Source organism: Piliocolobus tephrosceles, unplaced genomic scaffold (genome assembly GCF_002776525.5).
Source record: "Piliocolobus tephrosceles isolate RC106 unplaced genomic scaffold, ASM277652v3 unscaffolded_44818, whole genome shotgun sequence".
Taxonomy (NCBI): Eukaryota; Metazoa; Chordata; class Mammalia; order Primates; family Cercopithecidae; genus Piliocolobus; species Piliocolobus tephrosceles.
In genome coordinates this window covers 9,798-35,628 of record NW_022329663.1, presented here as the reverse complement: position 1 = coordinate 35,628, position 25,831 = coordinate 9,798, and the positions used below count along the sequence as shown (strand labels likewise).

Genomic DNA, 25,831 nt, shown 5'->3' with positions numbered 1-25,831 from the left:
GGGAAGCTGTCCTTGGAGGAATTCCAGCTCTTCTTTGCAGATGGTGTCCTCAGTGAGAAAGAACTCGAGGATCTCTTTCACACTATTGATTCTGACAACACCAAGTGAGCTTCAGTCCTGGTTGGCAGAGTGGGGGCATGTGTGGGCCATGGTAGTGGCGTCTTTTCATCTAGTCTCCATTCCTAGTCCCCCGTAAGGGGCAGGAGAACTGAAAATCCCCAAATTTGCTAATCCGGAAGTCAGCTCTTCACCGCCTGGGGTGACTGGGGCGTGTGCAGATTCGTATTGCATTGGCTACTATCGCAAGTGTGTCTCTTCTGGGTGCACATGGCCAACTAAGGAGAGACTCCTGGTTTTGCAGTGGACATGGGATTCTGAAAATGGGAAGTTGGCAATGACTTCATCTTTCTGCCATCTTCAGCCAGCAGCCGGTTCTGACCGTAGCCCCAATGCCTGTGCATCCTCCTAGTCCCAACATTAACTGTGAGGTTGAACCTCACCCTAACACTGACTCCTGTGTTAAAGCAAACATGAATCCTAACTCAACACTACATCTACCATTATACTGTATTAAACCTGTTCTCCAACCCAGTCATAACCCTAACCTGCATCTCAGAATCAGTCAAAAACTCTGGCTCCACCCTATCTCTAAATCAAGTGGGAAATGCAGATTCTACTCAGACTTACACTTGATCCTTCCCAACGTCACCTCCAATCTTGCCCTTGGGGTTCCCCAGACAGGATGAGGGCTGAGCCCTCTCCTCAACCCCACCTTCAGGAGGGATCAGAGCCCCACCTGGTCTCCTTTCTCAGGATTACTTGCATGATGAGGACCCAAGTGTCCGGAGGGCTGCTTAGGGCACATTTGGTAAGTTGAGATTCTCTGAGACTGGCTAGAGATGGTCTGGACAAGAAGCTACCACAAAACCAGTGTGCAAGGGGCAGAGCACAATGGTGGCTTGGACCAGAGGCTGGGGCTGAGGGTGTCCTGGGGGGCACTGGCTGGGCACCAGGATGTGGTAAGTGGAGCATACACCATCCTCTGGGAAAGGCCACTTTAAAGAAATGGCTTCAGGCTGCAGACTGCAGAATGGAGAACTCTCTGGAGCCAGATGGAGATTTCTGAGCTGTTACTGCAGCTTCCTGGGGTGCTTTGAAGGGGCCAGGCAGGTGCCCATTGATTTAGACCTTCTCTTTCAGGGCCTTTTGTGTTAGGGCCAGCAGGGTACAGGAGGAGGTGGAGGTGGAGGGAGAAGGAGGCACTGGTTTGAGAGTCGAATTGTGAGAGTGTGTGTGGGTGGGTGGGGGTGCAGGGAGGACTCGTGGTTATGGAAGGTCAAAGCTCTGAAAGACTTTCAGGATTAATCTCCTCAACATTCCCTAAGGTGTAAGCCACAAACATTAGCTCCTTGGGATGCTAAATAGACTTTGTGCCCAAAAGAGTGTACAAACAAAAAGATTTGTGAAACACGAATTAAAGCAGAATGACAGGGTCGCTTTCTGCAGGACTTGCCAGAACTCTGAATATGAGATGGAGGTTGGAGGCACCTCCTGACAGAGCATGCAAAGCCTCTGAGTGCAGATTCACTGGGCCACAGAAGCCTTCTGTCTAGATGCGCCTTGCTGAGCCTGGGCTCCTCTGAGCACGAGGAGGGACCTGGTCCCAGAAAGGGCCACCACTGTACTGGGTCCCTTGCACATTGACTTGGCAGTTGCTCCTTATCCAGACCATCTCTAGCCAGTCCCAGAGGGCCCCAGCTTATCAAATCTGCTCCTAAGCTGCAGAACCACCATGGTTGCCAGCACTGCAGCCCTGATCTTGGGGCTGGTGTATGCTCCTCCACTGCCATGGGGATAGTCTCATGTTCAGCCCGCTCCCCCAAGAAAGGACACGAGCCTTCTCCAGGCTGCAGGAATGGGGATGTGGGACCCAGGGGCTGGGACCAGAACAAGAAGGGCTCTGCCACACCCCCAAGGACTCCAGGACCCAGCAGGCAGGGTCGCCTGGGGGCGGGTCAGTGGGTCAGGTGAGAGCTTTGTGGACAGCCCGTCACAGTAACGGGTCCCCATCCTCTGTCCCTTTACCCCTTTCCCGGCCCCTGGCTTGGCCCTACCCTTGGTGTCATTTATTCATGATGGGGTCAGCAGACTCAGAGAAAACAGAAGAAGGGTGGGTGGTGTCAGGGGTCAGACAGACATGGGCCTTCAGGGGTGGGGGTGTCACCTACCTGCTGCACACTCATCTATAAGGCGGGGCTTGTGGGGCCAGCACACAGGCTGCAAAGAGCAGGCGGGATGTGTGTTTTCGCAGGCTGTGCAGGGTCAGGCCTGCTAACCCCCTCTCTGTCTCTGTCTGTCTCTGCAGCCACGTAGACACCAAGGAGCTGTGTGGTAGGTGCCTGGCTATTCTGGGACCAAGATGGGGGTGCCGGGATGGGGCTGGAGGAGAAGGTCCTGAGGCAGGGAGGCTGGGGCTAGCGCAGGTGGGAGGGGCAGGAGTGCTGAGTGGGAGGGGCAGGACCTGTGACCCCTGACCTTTGCTTTTCCTTCCCCAGATTACTTTGTGGACCACATGGGTGACTATGAGGATGTCCTGGCCTCCCTGGAGACTTTGAATCACTCTGTCCTGAAGGCCATGGGCTATACCAAGAAGGTCAGTGGGTGTAAGTGGCCCCGGGGTTCCAGGGCTCCAGTGCTGCTTCAGCTCCACCCTTGCCTAAGGATGCCTGGATTTTTGAAGACAGGCGCCAGAGAGGCCTATCTCAGGGCTGGGCTTTGCCTGGGCCTCTTCCAAGCAGCTGAGATAAACTGGGAAGAGAATGGAATGGCATCGTGAGTGGCTCTGGTTGGGAGCAGGAGGCATTTTCCTGGAGTCAGGTCTGATCCTGGGCTGGGGTCTTAGAAAAGGTGGCTGCAATCACCCTGTGCCCTTAAGGGGTTCACAGACAGGTGTCGTACTCTCTAGGTCAGGCTTACAAAACTGGGGGCGGGGGCGGGGGCGGGGTTGGCGGTGGGGGTGGTTCGTGCATCTGAACCTGGCCCCATATCAGGTTCTCAATGCTCAGCACCTGGTTTAATCTCACAGCAACCCTATGAATGGTTACTATCATCTCCCCATCTCACAGCTATGGAAACAGAGGCTCACAAAGGTGAACTCAACAGAGTCACAGCCAGACAGCCATGGCTGCTGGCTGAGATGAGAGGGGAAACTGAGTCAGGGGCCTGACAGGAGGCATGGGAGTGCAGCATGACACTCCAGGCACACCCAGGAGGCAACTGGAGAGTCAGTCAACCAGGAGCAGAGGGTAGCCATTGGGCACACCAGTCAAGGCCCACGGTGAGGGAACTGGGAGCATGCAAGGATGAGGGACACACAGGTGCTCGAGGCAGCAGCCACCGTCACCGTGAGTTTTGGGAGCCCAGAAAAGCCCAGCCCTGTCTGCCAGTTGACGCCAGGGAACTTAGCTGATAAAACCAGCCAGACCTGGCTGGAGGATCTGAGCTGGTCATTTCCCTTTCTGAGCCTCAGTTTCTCCATCTGTGAAATGGAGATATCCACTTTATGAAGTATGAAATCCTTCAGAGATTGAGCAAAGTAAGGCTTCTGAGCATACAGGACAGAGCACAGAGCAAAGGCACCTGCTGGTTTGTATCAATAGGTTCCTACTGTGTGCTCAGCCAGACGTTAAAACCCATTTTGTGTGATTTTCCCATGCTTCTCAGTTACTGCCTGCCATGTATTAGAGAGTCTCTGTTTTGCTATATATCTAAAAATAGCCAGGGCTCATTCTGAACCTCCACGATTCCACATTTCCATTTCTGTCCCAGTATCATGCTGTTTTGAGTCTTGCCATTTTAGAGTATATTTTAATACCATGTAAGACCTGCTCCCTCCAATTATTAATCGTTGTAGAATATCGTTTGATATCCCAAAGTATCAAGGTATAGGCGGTGGATTTAGAAGGTAGCATGGAAAGATCCCAGGCTTCTGAGTCACCCAGACAAGGGTGGCAACCCCCGCTGTGCTCCAAACAGGCTGTGTGAGGTCACCATATGCTCACGGGTGACCCTGGGAAATGGAAATCACCTCCTTGAGCCTGGGTTTTCTCACCTTAGAAAGGCCCATGTCCTAGCCATGCTGTGAGGCATTCATAACATCCATGGTTGCGTCTTGGTCTTTAGTCAGACTTTTCAGGAACACAGAGTTCTCCATCAGTGTCTACTGATACAAGTTAGACCGGTTTTAGAGATCTTGCTCTCGGAAATCATACGCGTATGATGTCAGGGGTGGTCTTTGGTGGATTTTTTGGCAGTCGTGGTGATAAGTTGTTGCATCCGTGATTGGCATTTTTTTTTTCCTTTTTCTTTTTCTGAGACAGAGTCTCACTCTGTTGCCCAGGCTGGAGTGCAGTGATGCAATGTCAGCTCACTGCATCCTGTGCCTCCTGGGTTTGAGTGATTCTCCTGCCTTAGCCTCCTGAGTAGCTGGGACTACAGGTGCCCACCACCACTCCTGGGTAATTTTTGTAGTTTTAGTAGAAATGGGGTTTCACCATGTTGACCAGACTGGTCTCGAACTCCTGACCTCAGGGGATCCGCTGCCTCGGCCTCCCACAGTGCTGGGATTCTAGGTGTGATGTGATTGGCATTTCTTGTGCTTGCGTGGTTCCTCACTGGTTTTTGTTTGTAGAAGTGCAGCTTGTCGGTTGTTGTTGTGAATGCTTTTCTCGTATGTGCTGTTTGCTTTCATCAAGCTGTAGCCTCAGTTATTAAGAGTGCCATTGTCTCTGCATTCTAGCACGTGCCCCTCTTGCTTCCCTGTCTATCTTGTGGCATTTCCCCGCATGTTCTAAAACACCGTGGTGGGGACTGGCCGGGCACGCTTGTTTGGCTCCTGATTTTCGAGTGCATCTCTAGTACTTCTCTGCTGATTATCATATTAATACCAGGTCTTACTTTAGAATCCTCATCAGCATGTTGGAGAAATATTTTTGCATTCCCTTGGTTCCATTTTGTCTTAGGAGGGTGGTAGTGAATGTTTTCAAATGCCTTTTCGTATTTTTAAATGATCATATGACTTTTTTCCCCTAAGCCATTGATGGGGTGGATGCTAGTTTTAGATTGTTTCATATTGAACAATCCTTAGCTCCCTGTGATAAGCCCTAATTGGTACATTATTCTTTTATCACATTACTGAGTCCTTGTCATGAGCCAAGAATTTTATCTCTGTCTCCATTGGGAATGGAGATTGGATGATAGCTTGGGAATGATTTTGTGAGGTGGTTTTGAATGTATTCTGTGTATGAATCAGCTTCTCTAACATAGAATCATTTTTCTACATAAAAATAGAACTTACCCGTAACTCTTGGGTCTTGGTGTTAAACAAGGGAGGGGATTATTTTCATAGTTATTTTAATGTCATCCCTACTTTTAGTCAACTTTTTCACTTGTCCATTGTAGTATATTTTTAAACAAAACTGCCCTGGGCATAGTTGTTTTTACAATCAGTCCTACATGGACTGTTTTTACGACTATTTTTAAAAATCTGAAACATGGTTTGACACAAGCAGCCACTTAATGCAGATTAAGTTCAATAAAAGATCTGCTGCCCCTCATGGTGGCTCACGCCTGTTATTCCAGCACTTTGGGAGGCTGAGGCAGGAGGATCACTTGAGCCCAGAAGTTCAAGACCACCCTGGGCAACATAGTGGGACCTCGTTTCTACCAAAAACAAAACGAAACAAAACAAAAGTAGCCAAGCATGGTGGCATGCGCCTGTAGTTCCCACCTACTGGGGAGGCTGAGGTGGGAGGATCTCTGGAGCCTGGGAGGTCGAGGCTACAGTGACGCACAGCATGCCACTGTACCCCAGCCTGGGTGACAAGAGAAACCCTGTCTCTCAAAACAAAAATAAAAAAATAAAATTTGCTGCTATAGCTCACATCTTAAGTGTCTCCTATTTTTCTACATTTTAAAACCTTCTATTTGACAGTTTTGCCTGTTTTAATTAGCTGTTTGAAATATCAAGCTCCTGGCACATTTATTTAAATTTCATGACATGTTTTCTCATTTATTTATAGTTCCTATCATTATTATTTCCTCCCTCTGAAAACTTTAGGTTTGTTGTTTTTGCTGTTCTTTTTCATATGTGAAATGGAATGCTTACTTTTTTTTAATAATGTTTGAAATTTTAAACATTTACTTTTGACGGGGGCTGGGTGCAGTGGCTCACGCCTGTTATCTCAGCACTTTGGGAGGCCAGGACGGGCAGATCACCTGAGGTCAGGAGTTCGAGACCAGCCTGGCCAACATGGTGAAACCCCGTCTCTACTAAAAATACAAAAATTAGCCGGGTGTGGTGGCAGGCGCCTGTAATACCAGCTACTTAGGAGCCTGAGGCAGGAGAATCAGTTGAACCCGGGAGGTGGAGGTTGCAGTGAGTGGAGACCATGCCATCGCACTCCAGCCTGGACAACAAGAACAAATCTCTGTCTCAAATAAATAAATAAATAATGGCCGGGCACGGTGGCTCACACTTGTAATCCCAGCAGTTTGGGAGGCCGAGGCAGGTGGATCACGAGGTCAGGAGATCAAGACCATCCTGGCCAACATGGTGAAACCTCGTCTCTACTAAAAATACAAAAATTAGCTGGGCGTAGTGGCAGGAGCCTGTAATCCCAGCTACTCGGGAGGCTGAGGCAGGAGAATCGCTTGAACCTGGCAGGTGGAGGTTGCAGTGAGCCAAGACTGCACCACTGCACTGCAGCCTGGGCAACAAGAGTGAATCTCCGTCTCAAAAAAAAAAAAAAAAATTACTTTTGATGTTCCCATAGTAATCACAGATGTTAATGTGTAGTGTTTTCACCCTCTCTATTCTTTCAGCAGCCTGTTATGTTCTCATTTATTTTTCAGTTCATTGTGTTAAGATAAAACTGAATGACCAGTGAGGTTTCTACTCTATTTTTTAAATGTACTGAGATTTTTCCATTACATTTGTGTTTGTTTTTATAACTATCTCATGAATGCTTGAGATGGTGTGGATTGTGCTTGCAGAATTATCAGATTTGAAAATAGCTATCCTTTCTTTGTTATGAAATATGTGCTGCTAAGAGACAATTTTTTAAAGGTAAAATTATGTCTCTTCTGCAAGTATTAAAATGCACACATCAAATATTTTTTCTTTCTTCTTTTCTTTTTTTTTTTTTGAAACGGAGTTTCTCTCTCGTTGACCAGGCCAGAGTACAATGGCGTGATCTCAGCTCAGTGCAACCTCTGCTTCCCGGGTTCAAGTGATTCTCGCACCTCAGCCTCCCGAGTAGCTGGGATTACAGGCATGCACCACCATGCCCGGCTAATTTTTGCGTTTTTAGTAGAGACAGGTTTTCACCCTGTTGGCCAGGCTGGTCTCGAACTCCTGACCTCAGGTGTTCCACCTGCCTCGGCCTCCCAAAGTGCTGGGATTACAGGCGTGAGACACTGCGCCCGGTCCGAAGATATTTTTAAACTCAATGTGAGAATCAGTAAGATGTTGGAACTGGCTCAAAGGAGAATTGAAAGAACTTGTGCACTAATACATTAGGTAAATAGCAATTCCGAAATCAATTGGTGAATAAATGCATGACTGGTCACTATCCCAGGGCAACAACCAATTGCCCTGTGGAGAGTGCCAGACAAAATTCCTGGCCATTTCTGTGGAAAAGAATATATATATTTTTTTAAGATGTGGTCTTGTGTTGCCCAGGCTGGAGTACGGTGGCACAATCATTACTTGCTGCAGCCTCAACCTCCCAGACCCAAGCGATCCTCCCACCTCAGCCTTCCAGGTAGCTGGGACCACAGGTGGGCACCACCACTCCCAGCTAATTTTTTTCTTTTCTTTTTTTTTTTTTTTTTTTTTTTTGGTAGCGACAGGGTTTCCCTATGTTGCTTAGACTAGTCTCAAAGTCCTGGGCTCAAGCAATCCTCTCCCACCTTGGCCTCTCAAAATGCTGGGATTACAGGCATAAGCCACCACGCCCAGCTGGAAGAGAACTCTTTGAATTATTATAAATGGTCTGTGTCCACAGAGTTGTAAAAGTTGCTCCAGGGAGGGCAGGAGTGGGGTGAGGGTTGAAACATTACGTCGTAGGTACAATGTTCAATATGTGGGTGATGGGTACACTAGAAACTCCACCCACACCATGACGTACCCATGTAACAAACAGGCACATGTACCCTCTGAATCTGAAATAAAACTAATAAAACATAAAACCCAACTTTCTGTCCTCTGCTTCCCTCCTTTAACAAGTTCTCAAATCCATCTTTCAAATAAATCAGTTTTGGGAAACAAAACAAAGTAGCTCCTGAATAAGGAACAACTTAGATAAATTAGAAAAAATAGTGAACTTAGAAAAACAAGAAACCCAAGAGTTGTTTTTGCCCATTTCAAAGACTTTCACTGTTCTTTCTAACAGTGCCCTTTGCATCCATATTTATCATTATCTAATGTTTCTGTCCTGTGGGACGGGGTTAGCTGATTTCTCATACTAAATTGTGTTTTGTCATTAAATCTTTGTGTTTCTGATGGTTTTCTTTTCTGTATTTTTAGCCATGTTGTTTGATGCATATAGACTTGTTACAGTATTTTTGTTATATATAAATGGTACGTAGTTGATATGCAAAATTTAGGGAGTAAAGTATAAAGAAAAATTCAAATTGCTTCTAATTCCCACTATCCCTCACCACTGGTAACATTTTAGTTTATTACCTTTAGCATTTTTTATGTGTATTTCTTAAACTTATAATCTGTGTACAAAAATATATTTCCTGCTCTTTTACCTAATATTTTAACATTTTCCCCATGTTATTAAAACTGTTCAAAAGCATCATTTTAAATATTTTAATGTACTTATTTTTCTTCTTCTGTTAGGTATATTAGATTATTTCCAAGTTTTTGCTATTATGAATACCTTGTGGGATACACAGTTGTCCATATTTTGCACTATTTCTTGAGGATAATTTATCAGAGTTGGGAAATTACTGAGTTAAAAAATCTGAGCAGTTCATGGCACTTGACATATAACAAAATGGTTTGATTAGATACCTATAAGCATTGAAGTCCCCATAGCTATATCCTGTGTCAGTACATGAAGATTTAATAATGGCATGTCCTTGTTATAACTTATGCCTGTTATCATTATATTCCTACCTTTCTTGGGCAATACTTTCTCATTTAAATTCTAACTTGATAGTGATATTGTACCTTATCCAGTTCATTCAATCACAGTTGGTTACTGAATCTTTACACAGGCTTTTCTTTATAAGTCCTTTGTGCTGTTTTGGTTTAGGTGTGCTTCTGATGGACCTTGTTTAATCAGATCTAGGACTGTGTCTTTACATAAGGGAATTCGGTCTGCCTTTTTCATTATGATTGTTTTATTTGGTCTGACTGTTATGTTTTATTCTTCCCTTTTTTTATGCTTTCTTCTTGTCTTTTACGTTTTACCTTTTGGTGCTCTGCCCTGTTTATATCATGGATTATGATTTGGAATGTACAATTCCTGGTTTCACTTTACAAAAATACATTATTAACATTCTTAATCCTATTTTTATACTTAGCTAATAAACACTTTCTCTTCCCTTTGGGAATAAAAATAATTTTTAAGATTTTAGGCTTTTTTTCCCTATACTTTATTGACCGAATCCAATATAGTTGAAATTAAACCATTAGTGGTTAATGTTTTTATTTCCTAACTTCTGTAACCTGAATGTTTAATTTGAGTGATTGCTGTTACTTCTTCTCACGACTTCCCCATATGAAGAACTTTCTCTCATTGAAGCTCAGGTGACTTAGGACAAATTCTTAAGCACTGTTTGCAGAAAAGGTGCTCATCTAGTAAAATTTCAGAAATTTGCAGGTTTCTGGAGATCTCCCAGTTGTTCTACCAGTGAGTAACTTGTCCACTGGATGCAGAATGTCTCCATCTGGACTTTCCCTATGGAGCTTGTGGATCTGGTCTCTTGTCTGAGGCAGCTCAGTCCCCTCACCATGATGTAATATACCCATGTAACAAATAGGCACCTGTACTCCCGTGTCAAATCTGGGATTGTATCTTTACATTGGGGAATGTAGGCTGCTTTTCAACTGTGGTGGAAGAAAAATCACGAAAACCTTCATTTTTTTACTCACTGGAAAATAACTTGTCTTCTTTGGAATTCAGCTAACTGGTAACACTGATCCCTGACCACATCTTCCGTCATTGGTCCGGGTGCTTTTAACACACACTTCAGCCCATTTTTCTGCTTGATCACTTCTAGCAGGCTTTTTCTTTGTGTTTAAATTTTTTTTTTTTTGAGACGGAGTCTCGCTCTGTCGCCCAGGCTGGAGTGCAGTGGCGGGATCTCAGCTCACTGCAAGCTCCGCCTCCCGGGTTTACACCATTCTCCCGGCTCAGCCTCCTGAGTAGCTGGACCTACAGGCGCCCGCCACCTCGCCCGGCTAGTTTTTTGTATTTTTTTTAGTAGAGACGGGGTTTCACCGTGTTAGCCAGGATGGTCTCGATCTCCTGACCTCGTGATCCGCCCGTCTCGGCCTCCCAAAGTGCTGGGATTACAGGCTTGAGCCACCGCGCCCAGCCTGTTTAAATATTTTACCAAGCTATGCCTTTATGTCCATTTTTGGCTATTCGCGTGTCTGGAGTCTGCTGATCGCTGGATCACGTGTGGTTTCGGTCATTGCCATGTATCAGGCTGCCGGAACCTGCCAGGCTGTAAGAACCTGACGTACTTTTGGCCATGTCCTCTCTCAGGGTCTGTCCCCAGCAGGCCCTGGTGCAGCCGTCAGCTCGGGGGGGTTGTCCACCTCGACCATGCCTTAGCTGTCTTGCGTGCCCCTCCTCCTCCTCTGTTTCTCAGTCTGTCTCAGCCGTGTTTCCCATTGTGCAATTATTGCTAATTAATTCCCAGTCTGAGTGATGGATGGTTTAATTTGCTTTCTTTGAGAGCTGTGTTTTTCCTTGCCTTGCCAGGGACTGGGCAGAATTCCAAGGTGCCTGGGGCAGGTGGCTTGGGAAGGCGGGGTCTTGGCAGAGGAGGCCAGGAGAGCAGGTCAGGGTTTGGGAGACCCAGGATCCCCCAACACAGCATCATTTTCATCATCTTGTCCTTGAGCGACGTGGATAAGCAGAGCCTTCTCCCTTCTGCGGTCCAAAGCATCTCCACTGGATCCAAACGCTTGAGAAATGTCCTTGCAGAGTCTCGGGACAGAGGTGGAAATTCTGTTCCACACCACAGAGCAAAACTTGGAGAAAATTCTCTTTTTCGTCTTTTCCCCAGAGTTCCCCCGGTCGCAGCATCTGCTAAGACTCCCTCTCTGATTCCCCCCAGGCTCCTCGCTGGCCGCCTCCTTTTGATTACTAAGTCCTGGGCACTTTCCTCCCTTGAGCTGCTTTTGATTCCGTTTTGTCGTTTTCCTTAGCAGCAGCCTGGAGATCCAGAAGCCCTAGGAATCCTCTTTGGAGGAGGAAGTAGGGAGGAAAGGTTGTGGATTCTTCTTGCCTGATGATTATCCTTGTCACAGCAACAACAAAACCAACAGTCGCTATCACTGCCACCATCACCGTCATCTTTACTGTAGCACCTACTGTTGATTGAGTCTTTGCTGTGTGGCAGGCCCTGTGCAGAGCATTTTATACACATGTCGCCATTTAATCTTTACTAGAACCTTGTAAGATAGATACTTCAGTGACCCCATTATACTCGGGGAGGTCACAGAGCTAGTAAGTGGTGAAGCCAGGGTTCAAATTTGGTCTCTAAACCTCTAGCCTCTGCACTGGACACGCTACAGCCTCTAAGACTGGCCCCCAGGAGGCCATGGGGTCCTCCCTTCCCTTTGCAAAGCAAATTCACCAGCACCAGCTTTCCTCCACTCCTGTGCTAGACCCCACTTCAAACTTCCCTCGCACCCGTTTCCCCTCAGTGCCCCTTCCCTTCCTGCTACAGGTTTACGAGGGCGGGAGCAATGTGGACCAGTTTGTGACCCGCTTCCTCCTGAAGGAGACGGCCAATCAGATCCAGTCACTGCTGAGCTCAGTGGAGAGTGCAGTGGAGGCCATCGAGGAACAGACCAGCCAGCTCCGGTGAGTCTCTGAGGCCCTGCAGGGTCCCATGGGGGTATGCTGTGCGCACGCACGTGCCCACCTGCTGCTTGGTGGGGGTGTCTGTGTACCTAAGAGCTGGGTGACCTTGGGTAAGTTGCCACAGCTCTCTCTGCCTTCAGTGCTCCACTGTGTAATGTAGGCACAATTATATACCTGAAACCTCAGCCATTGCAAGGACTGAATGAGATAGGAAATGCTCAGGAGAATGCCTGGTGCACGTATTTATTAATACAGTGAAGACACCATTTCCCAGACTCTAGTTTGTTTTGCCGCATCCAGATACTACTTACTGTTTATGCAGAACTATTCTGTTGTTTGGGTCACATTTTATTTTTAATTTTTTTAAATTTTAGACAGAGTCTTGCTCTGTCGCCCAGGAGTGCAGTGGCGTGATCTTGGCTCACTACAACCTCTCCCTCCCGGGGTTCAAGCAATTCTCATGTCTCAGCCTCCTGAGTAGCTGGGACTGCAGGTGTGCAACACCATGCCTGGCTGATTTTTGTATTTTTAGTAGAGACGGGGTTTGTCATGTTGGCCAGTCTGCTCTTGAACTCCTGGCCTCACATGATCCACCTGCCTCAGCCTCCCAAAGTGCTGGGATGACAGGCGTGAGCCACCGCACCCAGTCTATTTTCTCTCTCTCTCTCTCTTTCTTTTCTTTTCTTTTCTTTCTTTCTTTCTTTTTCTTTCTTTCTTTTTCTTTCTCTTTCTTTCTGTCTTTTTTTCTCTTTCTCTTTCTTTTCTTTTCTTTTTTCTTTTCTTTGAGACTGAGTATTGCTCTGTCACCCAGGCTGGAGTGCAGTGGCGTGATCTCAGCTCACTGCAGCCTCTGCCTGCCAGGTTCAAGCAATTCTCCTGCCTCAGCCTCCCTAGTAGCTGGGATTACAGGTGCCCGCCATCACACGCCCAGTTAATTTTTGTATTCTTAGTAGAGATGGGGTTTCACCGTGTTGGTCAGGCTGGTCTTGAACTCCTGACCCCAGGTGATCCACCCACCTCAGCCTCCAAGTGCTGGGATTGCAGGCTTGAGCCATGGAGCCCGGCCTTATTTTATTTTTCAACACAGGATCTCACTGTGTCCCCCAGGCTGGAGTACAGTGGCACCATTGTGGCTCACTGCAATCTCCAGCTCAGGTTCAAGCAATTCTCCGGAGCACCTCAGCCTCCCAAGGAGCTGGGGCTACAGACACGTATTCCCACCACACCCAGCTATTTTTTTATTTTACTTTTTGTAGAGGTGGGGTCTTGCCATGTTGGCCAGACTGTTCTCAAACTCCTGGTCTCAGCAATCCTGCTGTCTCAGCCTCCCAAAGGGCTGGGATTACAGGCAGGAGCCACTGCACCCCAGCCCACTTTTGAAAATTAGAGATCAGTTTAGGAAATGGCATATGGTTGTAACTGCACTCTCAGCACCACATGCCATAAGTGAAGTAACTGTAAAAATAAGCACCCATCATTGCTTACCATCCAGCTTGAATCCTGAGGCTTGCTACCTCTCTGTTAAAAACAGAGACTGGGAAATCAGAGAGAGGTGTTGAAGACAGTAGTAGCAAGTTGAGACTTTCTCAGGAGGAGTGAAAGAGACGTGAAAGCGGGTGGTTTTCTCACAATATTTGGTCTTGTGTTAGGCCTTGTTTGTATGCTTGGAACCATGGGACTGCATCTAGGGTCCCCTCCTAGGTGGTAGATGCTGTGTTAGGGCTGTGACCTGGTATTTAGAGAGAAGCAGCATTCTCTTGGCTCAGCAGTCCCAGCTCCCTGGGGACCACGAGCACACCCCCACCTCCATTTGCTGTTCTGAGTTGAGACAAACCTCTCTTTGCCCAGTTCTTCCCAGAACAGCTCATGTGCTTGGCACAGAGAAGAAAAAGAGAAAATGCAAACAGATGAGGGCAACAGCCAGGTGTCGGCACCCAAGCTCGATTGAGCCTTGAATTTCCCAGGCAGAGGCATGTGAGGACCAGGAAGTTGGTTTGCTGGGGGACAGAAGTTTGATTGTGTGTTTCTTCGTGGGTGAAGAGCTGGTCCTGATCAGATAACGATTGTGAAGGTCGCTCTGACATACTGTTTCCAGATGAGTTTGCTCTGAGCATTTCCTGCTGAATGACCTGGGAAAATTAAAACACAGATTCCCGGGCTCCTGGCCATACCCACTGGCCAGAATCCCTGGGACCGGAGGCCAGAACTCAGCATGTGTGATCAGTCTTGTGATTCTTGGGTTCCCTCGAATTAGCAGCCATCACTATGAAAGCTGACACTTAGATTTCCTTGGTTTTCATGTTCCTATCTTGATGAAAACTTGCTGTTTCTATCCAGCCACAGAACAGATTGTATTGTTGCACGGTTTTCAGAGCTGACTTCCCGCACTGGGCCAGTTCCATCACGTGTCAGCAGTTACGTCCACCTGCCCCCACGGTGGGACCTTAGTTGGGGATGTTGTCGGAGGGGCAGCTTGTCGTGATGCCTCTGTTCCACACGTGCCTCCCTCGAACTTCCCCAAATCTCAGCTAGTTTGGCTCTAGGCTGTGCGTCCCTGAGGACTGTCCTGTTTCCCAGCCCCGGGACAGTCTCCCAGGATGTCACCCCTAGCACAGGCTACTGGCTCAGACCCCACTGCCCAGGAGCCCTGAGCAGCCCGTCATGGTCTGAGGGACACATTTACTTTCCTGCTGGTTTATAGAGAAGCCATGATTGACACCACAGACTCTGCCAGCCTCTCCCCTCCCAAGGTGGGAGTCGAGTTTGCTCCCTCGGCATGGGGGAGAGCCTGGCTGAGTGCGCAAGGTTCACAAGAGTCAAATTCCACAATGCACCAAGACCGTGGTGCACAGACACCAAGGGGGTGTGGGGGCCGTGCACAGGGCATTGTGTGTGTCTTTTGAGGGGAGTGTCTTTTGAGGGGAGTGTCTGTGTTTCTGTATGTCTGCTGGGAGCTTTTCAGCATCCTTTTGCACGGGAGGATTTGGTCATTCACTGAGCGTTTTTTGAGTCCCTACTATGTGCTGGGCACAATACAAGGTGAGCAGTGTGTGTGTGTGTCTGTCTCTGGCTAGCTGCGCCTGTCAGGGCACACAGGGGTGTGTGCACATCAGTATGCACAGGAGTAGGGGTGTTCAGGGCCGGGAGATGGGGCCAGGCCCAGGTCAGGATGACAGTCTTTGTCGTGTTACATCCCCACTGTCAGTGTCTCTTTAGGTCTGGCTTTTATGTGTATGTGTTGGAGGAGAGTCTTGAAACCAGGTCCACCACCCCAGAGGGCAGCAGACATTAAATTGGCTTATGAGGGAGGGAGGGAGGGGGACTTGGTCACGCCACAGCTTGGGCTCTACAGGTGCCCGAAAGCTTTGAGCTGTTAGGGTGGGGTGGGCGCCTGGCTCAGTCTCCCCCTGGAACTGAACCTCTTGGGGAAAAGGCCTGGGCCGTGGGGTCCTGGAATAGAGCTGAATTCAAATCCCAGCTCCGCCCAGCTAGCTGCGTGGCCCTGGCTGAGTCATCTGCTTTACGAACCTCATGTCCTCCTCTGTCAAAACAAACGCCACGATGCAAGTTCTGTGCACGTGTGAGCCCACTGTCAGTGCTTAATAAATGCCCATTGAAGCTGCTAGAAGTGGTCAGGGCCCTGAAGCCGCCATCATAGTCTGTGTGTTTTCCCATTCAAACTGCAGACAGAACCACAGCAAACCCAGCCACAGTGTGGCACAGACCTGGTATGGAAGCCCCACTCCCGCCTCGGCCCCCAACCACAAGCTCATGGCCATGGAACAAGGCAGGAGCCTTCCATCTGGTGAGAGAAACCGGGGCCCTGGTGGGGGTCGCGGCTGGAGGTCCCTAGGAGTTCTGAGAGTCCTCTGACGGGGACTGGGGAGAGGAGGGGCAAGTCTGACGCCCCTGGAGGGGCTGGGTGTTTCCAGCTTCCCCCTGAAGCCCTCGCCCTGCTCACCACTGAAGTGTGTGTGTCTCTTTGTCTTCCGCAGCCACTGAGGATGCAAAGGAAGAGGGTCTGGAAGCCCAGATCAGCCGCTTGGCAGAGCTGATTGGGAGGCTGGAGAGCAAAGTAAGCCCTGGCGTGACCCCCGCCTCTGTTCCTTCCAACCCCTGAGGGAGTGCAGTTAGGTCTGGAGTTCAGGACAAAAGTCTGGGCTGCAGAGGGGCCAGGGAACCGTGGAAAAGACATGCCTCAGGTGGGGTGTGGGTGCTGAGGACGAAGCTAAGGATGAAACCCAGGGGATGCGTGTGTTCAGGCCCAAGGAGGGGTTCCTGGGAAAGGGAGTGTTGGAGGGTCACGTGGGCCGGCAGGAGCAGCTCCAGGAGCAGAGGGTGATCAGCAGGGTCCCGTGTTGCAAGGCCCTAGCTTCAAGGAGACTTTGCTCTGAAATGGCTGGAGCAGGTACTGGCCAAGAGGCAGCCCCAGGACGAGAGAGAGACGTGATGATTCGGGAGAGATTCAAAACAAGGAAGGAAGTGACCAGCAGTAGCAAATGTATTAAGTGTGATATGGGACATCCACAGGTGATAGAAAATGGCACAGCCCCTACAGAAAATACTTTCAGAGAATGTTTCATGACTCGGGATAGGGTGCTCACGATATGACCATTTGGTGGAGAGAAAAGTTTGTCTTAGGGCCTACAGACAGATGGGCTGAGGTATCAGAATTCTGGTTGTGCCGCTTCATCGCTGTGTGGCCCTGGGCCAGGGACTTGTCCTCTCTGAGGCTTAGATTCCTCCTCTGATGATCCAGAAAATACCCTGGAGAATGGGACCCCTCCCTCATAGGGGTGTCAGTAGGAGGAACCAAAGTGATGTCTCAGTGGTTCAGCACAGGGCCCGGTGCCATAGTTTGCATTTAACAGGAGCGATGTTAGTAATTATTATGAGGCATTCTGTTACCCAAACCTGTCCACATGTGCACACCACACCCGTCTACCCACAGAAGCCAAAGTAACTGAGCTCCCAGAACCCTGGGACTGAGGTGGTTTTATGTTTCTCCTACTTTTCGGTATTTTTTTTTTACACCCTTTGTAAAAGGTATTGCTACTTTTAGTTTGGGGGTTCTGAGGAATTCGTGGGGGCAGGAACAAGGGGCCCCCCACACGGAGAGAGGCGGAGGCTGACGTGGAACGAAGTCCCAGGGAGCAAGCTGACACTTCCTCCTGCAGGGATGAGGCTGAGGTGGAGGTACCCCGTTGTTGAAGTCGGCTGCGGGAGCGGCTCGGAGGGGACCCCGTGGCCCGGTTGTCATAACAACTCAGCGGGCGCCTCGGGAGGGAGACTCTTTGAAGCTTATTTTTAGAGCCCCGTCGCCCTAACAACCAGGCTGGCTGCTAACCACGGAGTACCTGGGCGTCCTGGAGACGGGGTGGGACCGGGTCCTCCTCCCCAGTCTCTAATTGGCCCGGGCGGTCAGCAGGGGCCAATCCGGGCCTGGCTTTAGGCCCTGCCCTTCACCGGCCAACCTGAGCTGCCAAGGATGGAGGCCCTAGGGGCAGCTGGCTGGGAGAAGAATGGGGCAGATATGGCGGCCATAGTGCGTCTCCTCATCCTCCTATGGCTCTTCCAGCCCCAGCCCTGCAGGACCCCTCACGTATGCTTGTAAAGCTGTGGAAACAGACTTGTTCCTCCCAGGTACACCTTCATCACTTACCAAGGCGTGTTCATGCTGTGTGCCCCGGAGAAGGCAGTACACGTGCCACGATCAGCTACTGCAGGGCCCCTTGCTCAGACATTTAGAACCTCTCGGTGGTGACTGCACAGACTCATCCACCTGCTGCTGTTTTCCTTATTAACCGGTAGTTCTTTACCTGCGCCCTGTGTGAGTCCCACAGACGGTCTGTCCTCATGGAGGGTGGACGGAGACAGCCACAGAGGTGGTGGTTAGTGGGCTGCCCAAGCTAAAGGAAGCAGCAGCAGGATCCTGTGCGTCAGCATCAGGTAGAGACGCTGGGCTCAGACCCACGCTCTGACACTTACCCTGCTTTTGTGCCTTCAGAGCCGGGGTTGTCTGCCGTGACAGAGTGACTGGGGATCATCTGTCAGGGCTTGGCCCTGTGTAGGTACCAGGCGTGGGTGAACAGAGTAGATGTGGTTCCTGGAGACTGAAACTTACAATGGGGTAGCACGTACCCTGGGGAGTCTGGAAGAGTGAATGTGTATTTGTAAATCATCTAGCTCAGAGCCTGGGGAAGGCCAGAGAGAACAGGTCACCCCATGAGATCCCTGAGGTGCTGGGGGTTATGACTGGGGTAAATTGTAAGTTATAGGGAATCTAAGGGCTGTTGCTCATCATCACGGCAAACCCCAGCATCTTGGACTCAGGCCTCTGGAGTCCCCAGTGCTACCTCTCCCAAGCCATCCTTGCCCCAGCAACATGTTCTGGGCCCCCCTTATACCCTCTGCAGTGGATCAGCTGGGCCTCTCTGCCTCCCATTGCCCCCAGATGCCAGGGCCAGAGGGAGTCTCTGCCACTTCCTAGGGTTGGTCTTCCAGCCCTGTGCAACAGGGCCCTGCCCCTGGGAGCTCCCAACAGCCCCAGGGATCCCAGAGCTCCTGGCACCTGGGACGGAGTGGGGCTCTGGGTCTAGCAGCACTGCGTGCTGGATTGTTTCAGGCACTGTGGTTCGACCTGCAGCAGCGCCTCTCAGACGAAGATGGCACCAACACGGTGAGTCCCCTTCCCACCTCTGTCCTGGGACCACATCCCTGCCCACACCAGGACTGCCAAGATCTAAGTGGCTCAATGCCCCTGACCCCCCTCTCCCTGCCTGGGACCACCATGAGGGGAGATGTGGCCCCAGTACTTGGCCCCCAGCCCCTGCCCTGGCCCAGGAGCCACCCCATTGACTCCGGGGGTATTTCTTGAGGCTCACTGGATTTTTTTTTTTTTTTGAGACTGAGTCTCATGTTATGGCCCAGGCTGGAGTGCAGTGGTGCGATCTCAGCTCACTGCAACCTCCACCTGCTGGGTTCAAGCGATTCTCCTGCCTCAGCCTCCTGAGTAACTGGGATTACAGGTGCCTGCCACCATGCCCGACTAATTTTTTGTATTTTCAGTAGAGACGAGGTTTCACCATGTTGGCCAGGCTAGTCTCGAACTCCTGACCTTGTGATCCGCCCGCCTCGGCCTCCGAAAGTACTGAGATTACAGATGTGAGCCACCATACCTGGCCCAGAGGCTCCTGGACTTTGATCCACAAAGTTTGTCCTAGAGCAAAGTGGCAGCCAGACCGTGATGTGAAAATGCTAAGGCCATCAACTAAGTTTTTCTTGTCAGTGGATGTGCTGTCTCTCTGGGCCCTGGAGGCCTTGCAGGCAGCTGTGGACAGGGGTGGGGACTTGGTAAACAACTCATCTGTTTTCCCCATTTGTGCACTGGGCTCGAGGTTCTAGTCCTTTCTTAGCCCATTTTTAGTCCATTCTTATACATTCATAGGTAAGAATGAAAAGTCGGGGAGGTTTATTTTATTTTGAACCAGGAAGGGAGGTCATGGAGGCCGGATGGAGTCTTTAGGGAGAAGGCCGGGGCTGGAGCCCCCCCGCCACTGACTCCTGCTGTGGCCCTGGCAGCACCTGCAGCTGGTCCGACAGGAGATGGCCGTGTGCCCCGAGCACCTCAGCGAGTTTCTGGACTCCCTGCGCCCGTATCTGCGGGGGACCGCTGGAGCGGGGAGCTGCTTCCAGTGAGTGAGCTGCGGAAGCATGCGTGGGAGGGACCGTGGCAGGGAGCTCAGCCTGGCCGTGGATGAACAGGGTGGGACTAGGCTTACCCCTGAGTACAAATCGCATCCCCGGGAGACAGACACATAGCTGGGTGCAGGTCTCCTCCCAGCCATGCAAACGTGGCATGTGCCTTCATCTCCCTGTTCTCAGCTCATTCATCTGTAAAGGGGGGAAGGCCACCGACAGGACTTCTTGCTGGGGTGATCACGATTCATATACAATCAAGTGTGTGAATCTCAAGTGTGAAGGGCTCTGGCTGTGCCAGGTGTGCTCAGCCAGCAACTGAGAGGAAAGGAGAGTCTGTGAGGCTGAAGGGAAATGCCCAAGAAATGTAGCCGCCCCTCCCTCCCCACGGATGTGCTGAGATGGAAATGTAGCTGCCACTCTCTCCCTCCCCACGGGTCTGTGCTGAGATGTCTAGGGCAGGACAAGGGGCCTCACCCTCAAAGTCCTGTTCATCCCCCCAGGAGGATGTAGCTCCTTGGTAAAGCCAGGCCATGGCCACAGTGGAGGGGGTCTACAGAAAACAACAGCCATTTGTTCTTGCTGGTAGTGGTCCCCGAAGAGCATGAGGCCTAGCTGTTCCTCCGCCAAGGCTCTGCCCAACTCCCTCCCTTTCTAGGGCTTTCTTCCATCCCCAGGGCACACATTCATTCACCACATTGCCTGGGGGCACGGCTGTGAACCAGGCAGGCCAGGTCCGGCACAGGGTCTTCAGGAGGGGTCTTCCTGGGCCCCCGTGCACTGAGGCCTGAGTGACAGCAGCCTGGGCAGGAGTGCGGCTGTTGCGGAGACCCGGAGTGGCCACAAGGGGCCATGCTTGAGGAAGTAGCCAGGGTGGGGGGCAGGACCCACGCCCATCCAGCAGGACAGACTCTACAGGAGCAGGGGCCAGACTTGATCTTTTCTCCATGACATGAATTACATGAAAAGAAAAGTGGGAGGCCCCAGAGTGAAGTAGGGCCATCCCAATAGGCTGTGGAGAGGAGGCAAGGTGGACATAGAGGCTCTGGTTTCAGAGCCTCAGTAGAGGACAGGGCTGTTTGTTGAATCGGAGACGGCCAGCTTGGAGAGCCAGGTGAGCCTGCACTTGCCAGGCACGGTGTACCTGAAGCTGCACCGCAGTGGAATCCAGCCTGGCCCCCTCCCTCCAGGCTGAGCACTGTTGCCCCTCATCCCCTGCTCTTGGCCCCCTTTATGGTCACTTGGGGCTTCCTCATTGTAGTGCACTTGCAGAGAGGAGCCCAGAGCGGCATAGACTATCTGCGCCTTTAAAATGAGGTGAGTGCTGTCCCCTGGGTCCCACAGAGTGAAGGGAGACTTGCTTGCAGCCCCTTCCTTGGTGAACCCCCTCTCCCTCAGCCTCCTTTCCGTCAGGTACAGTGCAGTGGGGTTGTTGTAAGGATTAAATAAGATGACAATTAGGATGAAGATGCTTTGATAATTTAAAGATAGGGTTATAGATATATGTATTTTTGTTTTTGAGACCAAATCTTGCTTTGTTTGCCTGACAGGAGTGTAGTGGTGGAAGCTCAGCTCACTGCAACCTCTACCCACCAGGTTCAAGTGAGTCTCAAGCCTCAGCCTCCTGCATAGCTGGGATTACAGGCATGTGTCACCAGGCCCAGCAACTTTTTTTTAAGAGACCAGGTTTTGCCATTTGGGCTAGGCTGGTCTTGAATTCCTGGCCTCAAAGTAATCCACCTGCCTTGACCCCTCAAGACTTCCAAAAGTTCTGGGATTATGTGAACCATCACACTCAGCCACCTGGTTTTGTTTAAATAAATGTGAACATTTTAACATGACATTTCAGCTAGGCACAGTGGCTGAAGTTTGCAATCCCAGCAGTTCGGGTAAGCCAAGGCGAGAGGACTGCCTGAGCCCAGGAGTTCAAGACCAGCGTGGGGACCATAGCAAGACCCCATCTCTCCTAGGACATTTTTTGAATTAGCCAGGCCCAGTGGTGCACACCTATAGTCCCAGCTACTGGGGAGGCCGCAGTGATTGTGCCACTGCACTCCAGCCTGGGCAACAGTGTGAGACCCTGTCTCAAAAGAAAAACTACATGTCATTGATTCTATTTAACAAATAGCTATTGGCCACTATAAGAAACCAGGCCTTCTTCCAGGTGGTGGGGGCACCCTGTCGAGTCTCGATGGAGGACAAGACAGGAAGAAAGGTTGAAGGCGGCTGTTGTGCATAGTGGTGGGTTATAGGCCTACAGTGGTCATGGTTGAGCCCCAGCCTCCCCGCCTGTCTCCTGTTGCAGCATCACTGCCGTGAGGCTGTCAGATGGCTTCACCTTTGTCATCTATGAGTTCTGGGAGACGGAGGAGGCATGGAAGAGGTGAGACACTGGGTCCCCATAGCAAGTGAGGGGGACACAGGGAGGTGGGGGGGGCCTGTCTTCCTGGAGCCAGGATCTCCTGGGGGGTAGAGACACCCCCCCCAACCACACTCTTTCCCTGTAGAGCCCCTTGTCCTCTTGGAATACCCCTGTGGGCCACTGCACTGCCTTCTTTATCACCCTGTAGAGTTGAGGGCCTGACCTAGAAGGCACCTCAGTCCCCGTGTGATCAGTTGTTCCAGCATTTAACCTCCCCTCCAGCTGAGTGCCTGCTAGGAGGGAGGGCGATGGGGTAGGGTGGCATCAGCACTGATGGGCTTTAGGCCTTTGTCGTCTGTTCAGAGCACATCTGGGACAGGTTGTTCCCCACTCCGGGTAGAGACTAATTTCTCCGGTGCCAGCCTCACAGGCAGGAAGCAGGGCCTGCGGGTAGCTCATGCTCCCAGGTCCTGCGTCCCTGGTAAACACGGTTTGTGGACAGACTCAGGCCCCCGGTGGGAACAGGGGCTGTCCTGAGAAGTGAGGGTGTCCCCTCCCTGTCCGTACTTCAGTGACTCATAGAACAAGGGACTAAAACTCTTTCCAGCTGCTGTGTTGTCATCGGTCCCAGGAGGAGGACGGCCCCACTCCTCCTCCTAGGGGAAAGCGGGAGGTAGAGGCTCTGTGCAGAGTCGGGGGATCCCGTGCCCCATGTAAGGCTCACAGGGAAAAGAGAAGCTCACCGCCTGCCCCAGAGATCCCCAGAGTCAGCCTCCCTGCACACCCCCGCACCTTCCCACAAAGGCTTGGAGTCCAAACACCCCCCCCCCCCCCCCCCCGGGCTTCTCTATAAGCTCCCCATTTTGGGCAGAGCTTCACTCCTGGTGCCCCTAACACATGTCCCTGGGTCGCAGGCACCTGCAAAGCCCCGTGTGTAAGGCGTTCCGGCACGTCAAGGTGGACACACTGAGCCAGCCTGAGGCCCTCTCCAGGATCTCGGTGCCAGGTAGGGGGCAAAGGCCTGGAACCGCAGTGGCCACCTGATTGGAGAGCCAGGGAAAAGCCTAGAAGGCACCCTCCATCTGCCAGGGACTTGCCTGCTTGCTGTGGGCCCACTATAAGCCCCTGACACCAGTGCAGGTGTGCAGAGAGGGTTCTAGGGGAGAGGAGAGCTCCAGGCTCAGAGCCAACCCTGAGGTGACCCCACATCCAGGTATGCTGGCCACAGCTTACACCAGCGCACCCCTTCCACGGCCCCCTACTTCCAGCCACACTGAATTTCCCTTCCCAGGTAGGTGGTTTCCTCCTGGGTGACCAGCAAGCACCCGTGGGTCACATAAGGACAAAATGCTATCTCCCCACCTGCCCTTCAAGACGGCCACCACCAGCTACACAGCTGCCCACATTCGCACTCCTTCACTCTAACCTGTCTCTCTCCTCCTAGCTGTTTGGTGCACGGTGGGACGGGACTGAGAGCCTCCCAGAGGCCCGCGGAGGAGCCCACCCCTGGCCCCTTCTGCTTGGGAAGGACATCCCCTGTTTTCTAGAAGCTGGTGCAGAAGCTGTCTTTTCAGTCCATTCTCCACAAGGTGTTTCCCTGCCGTGACTTGAAGGAGGCCTCCCCTGCCCCCCACACGAGAAGGCAGAGCAGTCTCTGTGCTGCCAGGTCCTGGTGAAGTCCAAGGTTGTGGGTGAAGGGGGCGGCTTCCTGGAGCCAGCACCCCCACCTCCTGGTCCTGGCCTCTCCCCGACCCCTCAGACGGCCACGCATGACCCGCACTCACCACGCCCTGCCCTCTTCAGTGACATTCTTCTACCTGGTAGGAGTCATGACCCTGTAGTGCCCAACCTAGCCAGGCCACCACCACTGGGCCCAGGCACCAAATAAACCCTGGTTGGGAAGGGCTGTGTGCTGTGTGTGTGTTCCTGGTTGACAACAGCAGGGGCCTGGGAACCCTGCAAGTGCCCCCAGCCTCCGTTTTCTGAACCATAAAATGAGGTGTTCGCTCTATGCGGTACTTTGACATATAGGCTCATGCCTATTCAGGAGCCCGGAGGGCACCACCCCCACCCTCAGGTCAGTAATTCACTCAGAGGACTGGGCGCAACTGTCAAAGTCAAGGTGGATGACAGACAAAATCCAGCAAAGAAAGAGGCTCCCGGAGCAGGGGCCAGGCACAGGCTGCCAGTAAAGGCACGCAGACAGCACTGAACCCTCCCAGCTTCAACAGACAGAGCATCACCAACCAGGGATGCAGTCCTCAGTCTTGCTAGGGTTTGGTGACGTAGACACGGCTGACACCTCGTGGCTCAAGACCCCACCATAAGTCACATGGTTGGCACAGACCATGCAGCGTGGCCCAACTAAGACACACCAGGCAGGATGCTCCAGGGACCGGTGAGTCCTTCCAGCACAGCTGTGCATGAGCCATTCAACAACGCAGGAGAGCCCGACTGTGAACTGCAAGTCACGTCTTAAGTCTTATTCTGGAAGCTTTGTAACTTCTTCCTATTTCTCAGTCCTGGTTGGCAGGAAAGAAGTCACTCACGGCCCAGTGCAGTGGCTCACACCTGTCATCCCAGCACTTTGGGAGGCCGAGGCAGGTGGAAGACCTGAGGTCAAGAGTTCGAGCCCAACACACTGAAACCTCGTCTCTACTGAAAATATAAAAATCAGCCGGGTGTGGTGCTACAACGCCCGGAATCCCAGCCACTTGGGAGGCTGAGGCAGGAGAATCGCTTGAACCCAGGAGGTGGAGGTTGCAGTGAGCCAAGATCACACAACTGCACCCTAGGCGACAGAGCGAGACTCTGTCTCAAAAGAAAAAAAATCACACACAAAAGTTCAAAGGACAAAGGAGGGTGGTGGGTCTCTCTCCTAAACCAGGGCAGAGCCAAGACCATCACAGGCCAGGCCCTGGGGTGGCGGCAGGACCCAGAATGCGCACCTTTCTACCTCCTGCACAGAGCCCTGAGGACTGGCTAGCGCCACATGTGGTTATTAACACTGTCGCCACCCAGCGACGTCCCTGCCCACACTGTCCAGCCCCCTGTAGTTGCCAGGAGCTTTGAAACCCCTGCTCCCAGGGCAGGTCCCTCCCCCTTGGGTCCTGCCACCTCCTTGCAGGGTGTGATGCCCGCTGCTGCAAAACCAGAAACACAACATGAGCTTGCAGGAAAAGCAAAGGGGGTTCAAGAACCATCCATGCATCTCCAAGCTGAATGTCCCTACACCAGCCTCTCAGGGCCTGTTTTCTCACCTGTACGGTGGGGGAAAGCCCCCTCCTCTTGAAGGATCAGGGGCTTCACTGCCTGGTGCACGAGAATGCCACTTACAGGCTCCTGCTGCCCCACCCACTGCCAGGCTGGTGCATTCCAACCAGCTCAGCTATTTTAACAACTTTATCAAGGGCTCAGGCTTTCTGGGGTACAACTGAGGAACCTTCTTTAGCTGGGCATGTTCCCCTCCCACGTGTCACATCTACCCAGCCCTCCATGGGGGGTGGTAGCTCTGCTGCTTGCAGCCCAAGTGCACTGAAAGCCTTCAGGGGCCCTCAGAACCTGAGTGGCCAGGGATGGGCTGTGACAAGAACATGTTTCAACCCTAAAAGCTCTAAGAGCTCCCACTTAATTCACACTTCAGAGCCTGGCACAG

At 51.3% G+C, this 25,831-nt stretch overlaps 1 protein-coding gene across 2 annotated transcripts; it reads left to right on the top strand.

The window, feature by feature from the left end:
- Positions 1 to 23,929, top strand: LOC113224451 (N-terminal EF-hand calcium-binding protein 2-like). 2 transcript variants are annotated; one of them, XM_026453616.1, is made up of 11 exons: positions 1 to 104; positions 2,366 to 2,391; positions 2,556 to 2,653; positions 11,980 to 12,116; positions 15,803 to 15,921; positions 16,112 to 16,191; positions 18,742 to 18,795; positions 19,698 to 19,810; positions 22,120 to 22,197; positions 23,091 to 23,182; positions 23,621 to 23,929. In XM_026453616.1, the coding sequence occupies exons 3-11, from the start codon at positions 2,573 to 2,575 to the stop codon at positions 23,647 to 23,649; spliced, it is 783 nt and encodes a 260-aa protein (XP_026309401.1). In that variant the 5' UTR covers positions 1 to 104; positions 2,366 to 2,391; positions 2,556 to 2,572; the 3' UTR covers positions 23,650 to 23,929. The 2 variants fall into 2 exon arrangements, with proteins under 2 accessions (XP_026309401.1, XP_026309402.1); XM_026453617.1 differs by lacking the exon at positions 2,366 to 2,391 and having other exon boundaries at positions 26 to 104.
- The last annotated feature ends 1,902 nt before the right edge of the window (positions 23,930 to 25,831 follow it).